We start from the raw sequence: 14,616 nt of genomic DNA on the forward strand, positions 1-14,616 counted from the left end.
CACGTCCAGGCTGGACTAACGCGTGGGCAACAGACAACGTGGGAAGAGGATACGATCATCCCACCGAAGTCCCAGCCACGTGAGCGAAGCCATCCTAGCCCGGCCGGCCCACGCCAAGCCAGCCCAGATAAAAGGACCTACACAGAATTATAACAAATAGTAAATGCCTACTGTTTTAAGCCAGCAAGCATCTGGGTTATTTGTTAAGCAGGGAAAGCTAACTGATATAGCAGCTCATAGAATGCATTCCCCAAAGCACTCCAAAATAAGATGCCAGGTGCTTTCTTATGAGAAAATAACTAATTTCTCCGACTTTGTGAGATAAGGAAGTGGGAGCTGAGTGAGAACAAACAGGTGGAGGAATACCACCAGACAGGGTGAGTGGCCTGGAGCACCTCCCACGGAGCCCTGAGCAAGTCGACATCACCTCTCGTTAGGCAACTCTCGTGCTTCTAAGAGGTGGGGAGGGGGAGCCGCGGTCCCAAGCCTGCAGTCCACCAGAATCGGCTGCCCTGCCATCTTTGGCATGAGTGCTCTGGACTATCAGTTCTAAATTTTAGAAATTGTAAGAAATAACACACCACTGTATATGCTTTAGCAGACGTCATGGGACTAGGCCCAAGGGCCAAAAGTGAGCTACTGCTTGTTCTTAAGTAAAGTTTTACTGGAACATAGCCGTGCCCATTCTTGGACACATTGTCTATGGCTCCTCTCACGCTGCAGTGGCTGACTTGAGTAGTTGCAACAGAGACCACACAGCCTTCAGAGCTGAAAATATTTACTACCTGGCTCTTTACAGGAACAATTTGCCAGCCTCTTTGCTAGAGTGATCAGGGGAGCTTCCATGGAATGGCTGGGTCTTCAGCTGAGTCTTGAAGGAAAGAGACAATGTTCATTCCGATATAAAGGAATGGGGAATCGCTGAAAGAACATTACAAGAAAGGATACTAAGATTGTAACTGATGTTACATCATGGCGTACAAAAGTCACTATAATAAGTTAAAGCTAATACAGACAACAACCAAGCACATATACCATTTAGTATGTGCCAGGTATTATTCTCCTTGCCTTATAGTAATTCATGTTATCCTCACAGCAGTATCATGAGTCGGGTGGTATTAACTATCTCTATTTTTCCAAGTGAGAAAAGGGACACATAGAGTTAAAAATGCCTTCCCAAAGTCACAACACTAGCAAGTGGCGAGCTGGGATTCACTCCAGGCTCCACACTTCTTAAAAGATACAAAAATGGAAAAGTAAAATATGATGAAGGCCAAAATGGGGTATAAATGCTAGCTACGAGCAATGAGACTGTTTCCTACATGGAAATCGGCTTTATTACTTCATATTGTTAAACCTTGCTGGCTAACCACACCACAAGTTCACTTTACATACTCTTTGTCCTCTGCAAAATATTGTCATGGGTCCACTGGAAATCCCCTAAACGGGACATCCCTCTAGCACATCCAATGGTTATGTTGCTAGGGTGGTCGCCGGGGTGATGCTGTGTCAACAGAGCAGCCACCGGCCATTCCCAAAGGTGGACCACAACCTACTCATTAAACTCTGACCCTGAGACCGCCACCTGGTTCCTAAAAGGACAGAGGTTCTCTCTCCCAAACAATAATCAATAATAAGCTCAGCCCAGTAATGAGAGGCAGAAGCCACCTCCTTAAGAAGGCCATCATTTCTTCAAATTATCACCTGGGTGCTGTTTGGGTTCCAATTGGGGAACAGAGACTCTCAGGCCAGAGTAGTGATTTCTGATCTCCAGCCAAAGGATGGGCCACCTCTTCTAGGTCAACCAGGGGCCTAGGCTGCCCAAAGTGGTATCAAGCAGGGGACCCATTATGTACAACCAAATTAAATACAGGCAGGGTTCCAGCAGAGAAGCTGTCTCTTGACTCATCTCCTTATTTCCACAAGGAAGACATTCTAATAGATAGTTTCCAGTGAGATCAGCCTTTACAGAATAACAGGGTTTAAATTTATATACCTTTTCTAGAGGGCATTTTGGCCATTTGTATCAAAAGCCTTAACGCTGTATAAAGCCAATGACCTAGAAATTCTATTTGTATCTGTTTGTAACTCATTTATCCCAAAGAAATAATCAGATATATACTTGAAGTCTACACATTAAAGCATTAGCTATGAAAAACACTAGAAACACACGCATTATCTAACCATAGGTAATGAATTAAATACATTAAAACCAGTGTGCAAGGTAAAAGTCCATTTTGGTAGAAAACAAACAAACAAAAATAACAAAAATAGCAACATCATGTACCCATAGAAAAACAGGGTTAGTAGGGGGTGTTTTCTCCTAGGGTAGAACTATGGTTGTTTTAATTTTTGTACTTTTTTATACAATAAATTCAGCATTGTGTTGGTAATTTTAAGAAATTATAATAAGTTATTTTGTTTTGGGGGGTATTGCATTATACTTTTGCATTCTCACGTTTTTTAGTTCTGTGAATCTAGGCACTGTATTTTTCCAGCAAGCGAAAATGCAGACCTGTCTCTGCCAAAGGGAAAAGGCAGTTCTCACTTTCAGAGACCCACCCACAAGACAAAACTCCTCCAATCTGACAACTAACTGGCTGGAGAGCTGATCTGACCTTAAACTGGGCTTACGGCTCTGTTAAAAAGGTTTATCATAACAGGACTGGAAACAGCTTAACCAAGTTCATCCAAGTTTCCTGAGGTGATGTGGGTTTTGTTTTTATTGGTTTTTTTCCTAAAAAGAATCAGCATCCTAAATTAAAACAAGTGATTCGGAGAATTAGCGAAGGGCTGATTAAAACGGGGTGTGCCAGGCAGACTGTGAAACGGCTCTCACCTACAGGGCCTGGGACCGGCGCAAGAGACACGCCCGGTATGTCTTTCCCAGGACGTGGCGGGATCAGGGAAGCTGAGTCATAATAAACCTCATTGAGACTTCTGGACACGAGATGAGTTCAAAGTTTTAGAAATAAAGGAGTATCTTTTCATTTAACTTTCAAATAAGTATTAGACAATTATTTTTATATCACACAACAAAAGATTCCAATGCCCAAAAATATGGGACAAAGTGAACCGGCATTCTGCAACTATCTCAAACCTCAGGATAAATTTAGATTCATCTAGAGGTTCCCAATAATGAAGCAATAATTAGACACACAAATGTGTTGCTTTTTACCCAGCTGCCGACTGGTGGCTGTATTGACTTCCCTGGCCACTGTATCTGAAACCACTGCAGGAAAGCAAGTGCCTTTCAAACAACCAGCACAATGCCAGAGGCAGAGAAATGCGCCTAAGTCGTTCAGGAATTTCCCCAAACTGGTCTTGCCTTGTAAAATAATACATGTTTATTCAAACAGTTCGAAGGAAGGGAAAGCACACACAGTTTCGTTGAGGGGCTGAGTGACATTTATGTGTTTGTTCAACCTACATCTTGAAGTCCCCGCTGTATGACAGATTGCGTGGGAGATGCTGGGCACCAGAACTAGAGGCCTCTCCACTCTGTGTTCACAGGCAATTAGACATGCAGTGTGACAGAGGGAATGTAAAAAAAATCCTCAATTTCCTCTCCCTGTATTCCTGCCTCTTATGTGACTTTGCAACTCGAATTAAAAAGTTGAGTTTACGTTCCTACCTCCTGAGTCTGGACTGGCCTTATGACTTGCTTTGGCCCACATAATAAGTCTGAAGCGACAGGGTGACCCTTCGGAGCCTAGGCCTTCGGAGACCTGTGTGCCCCAAGTTTCTCTTCTGCCCATGCAAATAGCCAAGGCCAGCCCACTGGGAATGAGAGACCGCATGGAGGAGCGCGGAGCTGAGGGCCCCAGCCAACAGGCAGTCCCCGCAGAGGAAGAGCTGATGGACAAGCCTGCAGCTGACCAGTGACACACGATGGAGCACAACTGAGACTGGATGAAGCAGCGGAAAGAGCCTGGCCTGAGGTGCCAGCCCCGAGAACTGTAGGCTAAATACTGGGTTGGCCCAAAAGTCCGCTACGTTTTTTCCATACGATGGCTCTCATAGGGCTTCCTTGTCCTTAACTTCGTTCAAAACCATTTTGTTAGATTGTATTGGGACAGCTGTGACAACAGCACGCATTCTAAAAAACGTATCAAAATTGGTGAATTTTTGTGTAGCCATTTTAGTATTGAAGATGGAAGAAAATATGCAAAATTTTCAGCATACTGTGCTTTCTATTTCAAGAAAAATAAAAATGCAACTGAGATGCAAAAAGAAAGATTTGTGAGTGGATGGAGAAGGTGCTGTGACTGATCGAACGTGTCAACAGTGGTTTGTGACGTTTCTTGGCACTATTGATATTTTGGCCAAATGATTCTTTGGGTTTTATGCACTGGAAGATGTTTAGCAGCACCCCTGGCTTCCACCCACTAGAAGCCAATAGCAGTACACAGCCACCATACTGAAAATATCCAAATCAATGAAGTTATTGGTGAAAACGAAAAATGTGTCCTTTATTTTGCAGAAAAAAAAACGTAATGGACTTCTTGGCCAACCCAATAAAAAGCTACTGTTTTAAGCCACTTGGTTTTAGGATGGTGTGTTACACAATAGTGCCTAAACAATGCACACAGAAACAACAAGTGCTAACTCTGATAAAGCCAAATACAAAAATGCCACACAGCACCTGACGGGAACACCTGTGACATTATTCCCACGTGTTTACAATTACCAGTGAATCCTGCGATTTAGGCATATAAACCACAGGCCTGAACACCCATCGGACAGAACATAAAGAAGCTGTGTATCTAGGGAAGGGCTGGCTCTAGGCAGCCACAGTTCCTTTGAAAAACTGTCTGTGGATGAGTTGGATTTGCCTGGAAAGTGATTCTTTGTTTCTTTTCTCTCTCTCTCTCTAAAAAAAAGCAGCCCTTTCACTCAATTAAGCCTGTTGGACTCCATAACAATTGTCTAGCTTGATTCAAAGCAGCCATATCCTCTCTGACACATGTTCAGCCTCCAGTACTCCGTCGGCTGGAATTTTAAACCCAGTCCCCCTGAATTTATGACATCCACACAGTAGCAAGTCCCTACAGGCTGAAAATCAAACTGTGATTCAAAGGCCACAGGGCCGAGGAAACAGCCAGAAGATAAATCCCAATTTCAACCTTGGATTCTCTGCAAGTTGATTCAGTGGCTTGTCAGTCACATTTAAAAATAAAACAAAACTGCAGACACACCAGACGGCATGTTTTAAGGAGAAACAGGATGATGCTTCTCAGAACTCCTTCGAAAGGCTCTCGCTACCTGGAAAGGACTGCTCTGTGTTATTTTAAAAGGGCCCTTCAGTATTTGGCCCCCATCAATCATTTGCAGGAGTTTCTAAATTTTTAACTAATGAGATAGAAGAAAAAAATCAAACCATGAAACGCAAGCGAGGCCACCACCCTGACTGAAGGTGATAGGACAGGTGTCCAAGCGGCCCATTTCTGGGGCCGGGGAGGTCGCCTTCGCTGAGCACGCGGAGAAGGAGCGCGCACCGGGCGCAGGGCCGTGGGTACTCACCTTACAGCCCTCGCAGGCGCTGACCCCATAGTGGTAGCCCGAGGACTTGTCCTGGCAGACGAAGCAGGGTTTGTACACCCGCGGGGGAGGAAGTGGAGACGGAGGGCTCGGGACGAGTTCCTCGGAGCTGGTGCTCTGTGTTTCAATCGCTACGATGGAGAAAGAGAGAAAGTGGGTTTCAGTTCATTTCTGTGTATCGGTGAAGGCATAGGCCTCTGCTCTCCCCGTTCAGCGGTAACACTGGCAGAGATAGGCCCACGTCAGTCCCCGTTGCAGACACGGCAGCGGGGACACCGACTCAGAGGGGGTGCTCGGCCGTTTACAAAGCAATCCTGGTTGTCTCTCTCATTGTGCAGGAGGTGACTTGACTGCCATTTCACCCTCAAGAGAGACAGAGTCAGAGGCGTGCAGTGACTCATCCGAGACCAGCAGGGCGGGGGTCGAGCCAAGCCACAGAGTCAGATCTTCACACGGCAAACCCCAGGCTTTTGCTACTCTTCTGTTTCTGCTAGCTTCTGATTCAGTTAGAGCCTCGAGAATACCTTGTTTGACTCTGTGGCTCAATTAGCCAAAAACCAAGTTCCTGAGCACAACGGAAGAAAATGCCCAAAGCTGCCGTTCAGCAAGCACATGGGGAGGGCCTCTGGCATGTGTCCTAACTGATCTTCGTTAACAGTAATAATAATAATAATACTGGCAAGACCTCTGCTACTGAAAGACTGCTCTCTGGACCCACAGCATCAGTGTCCCTTCAGAACTTACTTGAAAATGTACTTACCAGGCCCCAGCTCAATGGAACCAGAATTTACATTTTAACAACCGCGCCCCCAAGCAGACCAAATGTACAATTAATGCTTGAGGAGCACTGCTTTATGCTCATCATGGCCCAGAGTCATGTTGCTTGCTCTTTATTCTGGATTTAGAAGTACAAAATTCCTCTCTTTCATTGTTCAACCACCCAAATTCCATGGGAAATAGGCATTCATAAAACTTAATACTCAGGTATTCTCCATTTCCTACTCTACGTACCAAGTCAAAGCAAGGCCCAGCCCTGTTCCTATCACAGGCAAAAATGCTTATAAAGTATGATGGGTATGGGGAAAAGAGTGATGGAAAGTAATCAAATGATGTTCCAGAATCTTCCAATCTCCAAATCTCTTGACAACATACAGAAGGTTCCTCAAAGTATAAAATTTCCAGCTGTCCCACTGCCCACAGTCTCCCAGGTTAAGGCATTCTGCGGACTGAGCTGTCCTACAGGCGAACCCCCAGCCTCTGCAGCCGAGGCACCCACCAGACGCGCTGTGTCAGTCCTCATCTCTCAGTCCAGCTGCCGCACCAGGCTAGGAGTCCACCTCAGCTACGTCAGTGGCCTCTTCACTGTCCCTGCTCCTCTACGCTGGAGTCCGTTCTTCAAACAAGCAGTAAGGTAACTGCTCCGAACGTTAATAGCAGTCCCTGTCACTTACCTGTTTAAAGCTGTCCAATAGTCACCAATTAGATCAAAGCTCAGCTCCTCACTATGCTCTATGCAGCTCTCCATGATACGGCCCAAGAGCAACAGCAGTGATTCTCCTAACTGACAGACTTCCCAGGACTTGCCTTCTATTCCACCTCTTGGACAGGCCAAGCTCTCATACCATCTTAGGGCAATTGCACACTAACCACTTCTCCTTCCCGGACATTCTGGGACCTTCAGCTGTCTGGTTCCTTTTCATCTCTGATCTTAGAGCAAATGTTACTTTCTCCAAGGTGACTTCTGCAAGTAAAATGACCTATGCCATTCCTTACTCCTGGACACTATAGCCCATTATTTTATTTTATTTTCTGTAAAACTCTCTAATTCTACATTTAGAAAGTTTGTGTATAATTTTATTTTATACCTCTGCCATACCCTCAAGTATGGGTTTAGTGAGGCCAAAGAACTTAAGTACCTTGTTTACAATGTGTTCTAGGCCCAGAAGAGGTCCTAGCACATGGTAGCTAAGTAATCAATAAATATTCATTGAATGAATACATAAACTTTTTCTTATTTCATTACAAACACTAAGTGCTCCTCTAAGTCCATAAATTATAAAATTGGAAATCAAATAGCTTTCATAGGCTCACTTGCCTACGTTAAAAAGTAATTAATTGTCCCTTTGGACTAGAATGAACTATTGTTGTAGTATTTTTGTAATTCAGAAGAATCTTGGAATGAAGTGGTTAGAGTAGCACGGGTCTAGTAGATAAAACTGTTGGAGTGTTCACTGGTTAGAACCCAGGGATCTGGGACGAGAAAGCCCTGCTCGGGACAGCCTGGCACAATCATGTCAAGTGCTCTACAGATGGGCTGGCATCTGAGGTGTCTCGAAGGCTTATCAAATGCAAAGCATTCCTCACACCAATCAGCTTCACTGAAAGCAAATGAGTAATAGTGACATCTAGAAGAAAACAGTACTTGTTAAAAGTACAAAATGATAGATTGCTTTTTGTTAAAACCTAAGAAAACAAACACACACAGGATCACCCACAATCCTTTCACCCGGAGAAAAAGCATTGCTGTCACCTTGGCATGCACTGCCCAGACATTTTCCTATGCATATAAACGTTTTGGGTTTGTTGGTTTACTGAATTATACAGTAGATTCTACTTGGGACTAAGTCTGTTTAACTTTTTCTATCAGGAGTTTATTTCCTCATCAAAAAAGATTTCCCCACAAAACATTCCATTGTGATATGAAGATCTTTACAGCTAATCTCAGCATATCTCTATTTCCCTAGGATACAGTCTCAGAAGTGGAATTATTTGTTCAAAAGGTATGGTTATTTAAAAGTATGTTGTTAGCTTTTAATTCAGGTTGACAAACTGACTTCTAAGAAGGCTGTGTCAATCAACACTCCTAAAATTGATATGTGAGTCCTTCCCTAAATGCCTCTGACAACTTTGGGATTGGTTCTACGGTGAGCCTCCATGTCTGCCCGAGCGCTCCCACGACTCTGACAGAGCCCCGTCCCCGCCACCTGAATCTGTCCGGCCAGCACTGAGTTCTCTACAGAAGCAATGTGGTGGGGAGGGGTGTGTTTGAACGCCCTACTCGCTCATGTAGAACAGCTAATCTGGCTTGACTGGGGAAGTTGTAAATAGAATTGTTAGGGCTGGATTCAGCTGTCACAGCTATGCCCTGAATTTCAAAAGTGGGTGGTAATTTCCATAAATATGCCACTTCAAATACATGTACTCAAGCATCTCACCCTCCCAAAGAGAGGAAACATAACTGCGGGCGATTTAATACCCAAGCAACTTGGGACAAAGTACACACAAAAATGAGAGGCCTCGAAAATCCCAAAACACTTTACGAAGGTTGGGAAAAGGCTTTTTCTATGGATGAGAGGCATTTATAACAAATGAATGAATCTAGAAGGCCTTTCCTGAATAGCCGCCATCAATTCAAATGTTCTACTGCAAGCCATCAATTGCGAGGGCTCTGGCCTTTTATTAAGGCTGGGGTGATTTCACCTGCAAAACTCTGAACTTTCCCATATCTGTACAATGGATGTTCACATCTTCAATCGTTTACTTTTGCCGAGTGACTATAACATGCCAAGCATCGTGTTATATGCCATGGACAGAGCATGGTGGATAATCCCTTAGCCCTGACAAGTTTGGCCTAATAGAGAGTAAACCAATGATTACAATACAACAGTAGTTCCCAAACTTGGCTATTATTAGAACCACCCAGGGAGTTTTCACACAGGTCCTATCCCAGACCTATTATGCCAGAATGTCTGGGAGTGGAAGGCAGGCATGAGCATGTTTTGGAAAAAAAATAAAAATTCCCAGATGAATCCAAATTGCAGCAGTTCGGGAACCACTGGTATTACGATAACAAAGAAGGTTTCAAGCTTTATGCATCCCAAGAGAAACCAAGGGAGGCTTCCCAGAGGAGATGACCAGGCTGTGTTTTGAAGGATAAATTGATTCTTTCTGTCATGGTTTAAATTTGAATCCTATAAATGCCATACATAAGTGGTTCCCACCCAAATCTGAACAGGAAAGTCTTCTATATGACAAGAAATAATCATCTTCTGAAAAAAGTTCCCATTGGTAGTAAAGAATTATACATTTCATTTATACCTATACTCAAATATCACCCTCAAAGTTGGTCATCTGTGGTCCTCTATTTCCTCAGTGTGGCCTGTAACACTGAGAACAATGCAAAGCAAGAAGAAAAGAAAAAGTCCCCATGGTCTGGTCAGACTGCTCAAGCTGGTCTTCAACAAACATGCCACAACTGGTTCCAGGATGAAAGCCAGGATGTGGCATCAGTATAAAAGCAGATCCCTACTTAATGCAACCTCTGGCCTTTCTGATAAGGTAGTGAAATACTTTGGCAAACTTTATTAGTGCTCCTCTTCCCCTTTCATTCCCCAGCTCCGCCCACCCCCACCAACCACCAGGAAAGACGGTGGGAAACGAGGGAGGCCATGGCCTACCAGCTCCCCTTTCACCAGTCACTTCGGTATTTAAGGTAGCTACAGAGTGCTTGGCCATTGATCTGTTCACTGTCATCCTGCTTAAATCAATAATCTATTAGTCCCTTTAAATTAGAGTTAGATGCATCAAAGGCCCTCGAGAGGCCTCAAACATTTTGTTCCTTATTCCGAGCAAGCACAATAAGTCTATGGAATGATAAAATTTTTGCTGGAAAACTCTGCAGGCTCAGCAGACAATGCGTCCTGTATTAGCTCATTCAGCGATCTCAGGCAGGCCCAAAAAGCAGTTTTTAGACTTCCCAGGGGGGAAAAGGCTTGTGTCATTCAATCAAACCACTGTACTCCAGCCTTCCTGATGTGATTTCGGTTTGGGGAAGCAGCCTTTGAGGAATAATTAGGATCTGCTTTTTGCCTCCTGCTTTTATTTATTTCCTTGCTTACTTACTGTCTTATTCAGTGCTCTTTGGTGATTGCACCGCTGACAAGCAGCAGCCTCCAATGTGGCATCTAAACTGCTCACCAGATGGGCTGCTTTGCTTCGTCAGGGAATGGCCAAGACAGAGAAACTTCTGCTACTGGGGTAAGATGGATGCTTGGCTCCATGGGTCCCTGCCCAGAGCAGAGTCAGCACCAGAGGTGCTGAGGGGGCTTCTCTGGGCTGCACACTGGCAAGAGGAGACAGCAAGCTGCACAGCCCTGCATGAACAGACACCAGCTTCCAGCCCGTGTTTTAAACACCTTCATCCCTGCAACCTAGACATACCTGCCACTAAGGAAAGCAAAGCTAGAATCAGTTTCTGGTATAGAAATTCATTACAGGTCTTGTTTGCATCTAAATCGGTGCTCCTCAAAGTGTGGTCCAGACCAGCAACCAGCAACAGAATTCCTGGGGGTAGGGCGGCAGGCATTTGCTGTAACTTAGTCATTTCCATTCTATTCTATCTAGGGTAAAGAACCATTTCTTAGCATCCCACTGTAAAGCTATCATGAGTTGATAAAATTCAATAAGGACAAATCCCTAGAAACGTATTTATAAGTAAAATGGATCTCTAGAAAAAAAATGGTTAAGAAAAAGGTGTCCAAAACATAAGCTCCAACTTTGAAAAAGCGTTAGTGGACATAAGCTTACTCTGTGCAATTGCTGTAAAGGTTTTTAAACACTCGTTCTCAATCTCTGCACTTGCAGACTGGCCACCAGCAGTTTCGGGAAGGGCTCTGGTCCACAGATGGTATTGTGAGACGCACTGCCCCAAAGGACTTCAAAATCAGAGGTTCTTTGCAGGCAAAACAAAAAACTAAACAAAATCTCCATCAACCGAGATGCTGCAAAATAGAATGCCAGCACACGCAGGGCCACAGTTTCCTAAACACGGCCACAATTCTGGGGGTTAATGCATTCCCAAAATTCAAAAGAAAAACCAATTTAACGTTGTTGCCTGTTAAGAGGACTTGGCACTTACACACTTCACTCACCTGAGAAAACACAGGATAAATGTCCTTGTTGTTACAACACACCTGAGTGTCATTTAAACACACAGAAAGTCTCCAACAATAGCTCCCTTCACAATTCCTAACATGCTTGGCATTTTTCTGAAGGTTAGATTAAGTAGCAGATACCATTTTTAAGAGAGAGCTCAGCATACAATTTTTTTTTCTTTGTGAGAACTAATTTACTGCCTGCTAAACCATGTTGACAGATTTCAGGATTTTATGTTGGGCCTGATTAGAAGCAGGCATCTTGCATTATGAAAGCCCTGTCTTTTTACTAGAACCTTCCATGATTAAGACAATATTTTAATACACTCTCTGGGCAGCTGAGCCTTAAAAGAAAAAAAGGAGTTGTAAAGCAAAAGGCATTTCCTGCATGTCCCCCAGGGAATTTTGAGCCCAGAGCTCCAGACCCGGTGGGAGGGAGTAATTTCAGCTAATTAAGGGAGAATAGCAAAGTGTTGCATTTGGTCAAAACATTCAGTTGGGCTTCATTTTTGTTGGCACCAAAGAGAGCTGGTCTGGATTTTTTCCCCCTTTTTCTGTGGATTCACTGCAGGACTGCAAGGCCCATAGCTCACATACATTAGGGAGAAAGTCAAAGGAAACACCAAAGTTCAACTAAAGTACAAGTAATTAGAACCAGATTCTCCTCTGCGTGTGTGTGCGCATGCGTGTGTGAGCGCACTTATGGACCTTTTATTAAAATATAATTTACATGCCTCCAAACGTTAGAGTGGGGGCAAAGGAACTCCATACTGTCGCTTATTTAATTTTCCTGTCGCCTCTTCGTGAGGGGGTCTGCTTTTAATCAACTTTCTGGAGAAGCGGTTTGTCTCCACACACGTGGGTTTTGCAAATCTGTGAATCGCATTCTGAAATTAGGTAATTGTCAAACAAGAAAAACTCTGCTTTAAAATGGACTTTGCCGCACACTGCTGCTGGCTTTGTTATTATTAAGCAGCTCCAAGATTAGCCCCGGGTTTGGGGCAGGCAAGGGAAGGAGGGGGTGTTGGGAGAAGGAAAACATCATTGTGGGGCTTTGGCAGTCCTGACTCCGTAACCTGCCCGTGACCCTGAAGGAGTGTGTGTTTGCCCGGGTCACTGGGATCCTGGCGGAGGGCTGGAGCTGGGTTATGAGAATCCCTGCTATTCTGACCACACATGCAACAGGTGCGGAACACAGGCAGGGGACAAAAGCGGGGCCAGGGGGAAGACTTTGATTTTTGACTCCTTAAAGAAAGCCTTGCTTTGCAAAAGGTGGCCCAGGGCGGGCAGCAACACCATCACCTGGCAACTAGTTAAAATCAGGCTCTCAGCTCCACCCGGAAATGTCTGCTAATCAAAATTGCCATTTTTAAAGATTATTTATTTATTTACTTACTTATTTACTTATTATTTATTTTTAATGTCTTTTTAGAGAGGGGAAATGAGGGAGAAAGGGAGGGAAACATCAATGTGTGGTTGTCTCTCACGCGCCCCCTACTGGGGACCTGGCCCACAACCCAGGCATGAGCTTTAGACTGGGAATGGAACCAGCCACCACCCTTTGGTTCTCAGGCCATCACTCAGTCCATTGAGCCACACCAGCCAGGACTGAAATAGGCATTTTAAGAAAATCCCATCAATCTCTCTGCACACGAGCAACGTTTGAGACGCCTTAGCTGAAAAATGGCTTGTTACTGTCCTCACCTCCCCAGAACCCCAAACGCTGTGCTGAGTCAATTTGGCATGGGAACTCAGTGAGCTTCCCTTTTGCACAGGTCCTCACTAAATGCCCCACCTTGTTAAGTACTTAATATATTAAGATCTCCAAGCTGGGTGTGTGTTTATGCTCACCAGAAACCAGAAGCCTTCGTTCTCTCCCACGGAATTTTGGCAGTAGATTTCAGTTGGCAGTGGGTTCAAAGTTGTACCGGAAAAGCCTGAGCTAATAGTATCTATTATTTACTGAGCCTTTACTGTGTGCCTGGGGCTGTGCTTAGTGCTTCTAATATGCATTAACTCATTTACCCCTCCCAAAATCACCGGGAGGGGAGGTACCAGGAACTCTGCACCTTAGAATTAGGACATTTAAAAAGACACCACCCCTCTCCGCCTTCACAGAAGAGATTTAAATGGTTTGCTATAAACTACTATTGTTTCATGAAAGCCCACAGCTCTAACTGCTCCTTTCCCATCTCTCTCATTTATTTCCTTTGCTAGAAACATCACTGGGTATGGTCCTATTTACTCAAACTTGAGAACGGCAGAGCTGTGTCCCTCCCCTTCTTCTAATTCACAGTTGTAATTTCCCAAACGCCAATATGATCCCAGACATGGCTGAATTTAACAAGATAGTTTGGCCCTTTAAAAGAGAGAGAGAGAGAGAGGCTCAGTATCCACTAATCACTGTAGTGTAGCTACACCGGCCTGGGCTCCCAGCCAGCAGCAGAAATTATATCTGGGACTGACTTTTACCATGGGAAGTGCTGTCATATTTTCATAAGGGACCATGACACGTTCAACACCTACATTTCATTTTTATAATGTGCTTTCTTGCTTCAAGGAATATAGTCGAAAATTATCTCATAGGTTGTTTTGGGTGACGTTTTAACAGACGACGCTTTATATCAGTATTTTCTAGGGCATACTAAGATAGCTTATGACAAGGTTCAAATAAATTCTCCCTTAAAATCACTTAACAGGCAGACCCGTCTAAGTACTTATTAATGATCTGAACTGAGAGGCATCAGGAGTGGAACTGTATTAACTGAACAAATGCCGGAACGGGCCTCGGGAATCACACGCGCATGGAGCTAATTGCATCGCCACATCAAGGTCCCCTGAAGAGTTTATCTCAACACCAAACGGTTCAGCTCCGTATTCTACTTCCAATCAGGATTCCCATCATTCCTAAAAAGCAATTATTGCACCAAGAAATGACATTCTATTATCTGTTCAAATTTCCTGCACACAAAGTAGATGAAAATAAGAGCATTAAAATGTATATTGTCTCAGAGACACAGTTCTTGGCTTCTGTACTGTAAATATATTTTGAAACCATGTTGGTGCCAGCCTTATAGAAAAGTAATGGGGGGGATATAGCTCCTCCATTACTTTTCTATAAGGCTGACACCTCCTATGTTTT

The 14,616-nt window shown here is 44.1% G+C and overlaps 1 protein-coding gene across 1 annotated transcript in view; it reads right to left on the bottom strand.

Moving 5' to 3' along the window:
* RARB (retinoic acid receptor beta) overlaps positions 1–14,616 on the bottom strand; it is a 161,049-nt gene that overhangs the window by 125,981 nt on the left and 20,452 nt on the right. The window contains exon 2 of the mRNA XM_045857403.1: positions 5,524–5,672. Coding sequence (XP_045713359.1) covers positions 5,524–5,672 — 149 coding nt within the window. The remainder of the gene's footprint in view (positions 1–5,523; positions 5,673–14,616) is intronic.

The sequence above is a fragment of the Phyllostomus hastatus genome, unplaced genomic scaffold (assembly GCF_019186645.2).
Source record: "Phyllostomus hastatus isolate PE091 unplaced genomic scaffold, TTU_PhHast_1.1 phas_scaffold_129, whole genome shotgun sequence".
In the NCBI taxonomy this organism is placed as follows: domain Eukaryota; kingdom Metazoa; phylum Chordata; class Mammalia; order Chiroptera; family Phyllostomidae; genus Phyllostomus; species Phyllostomus hastatus.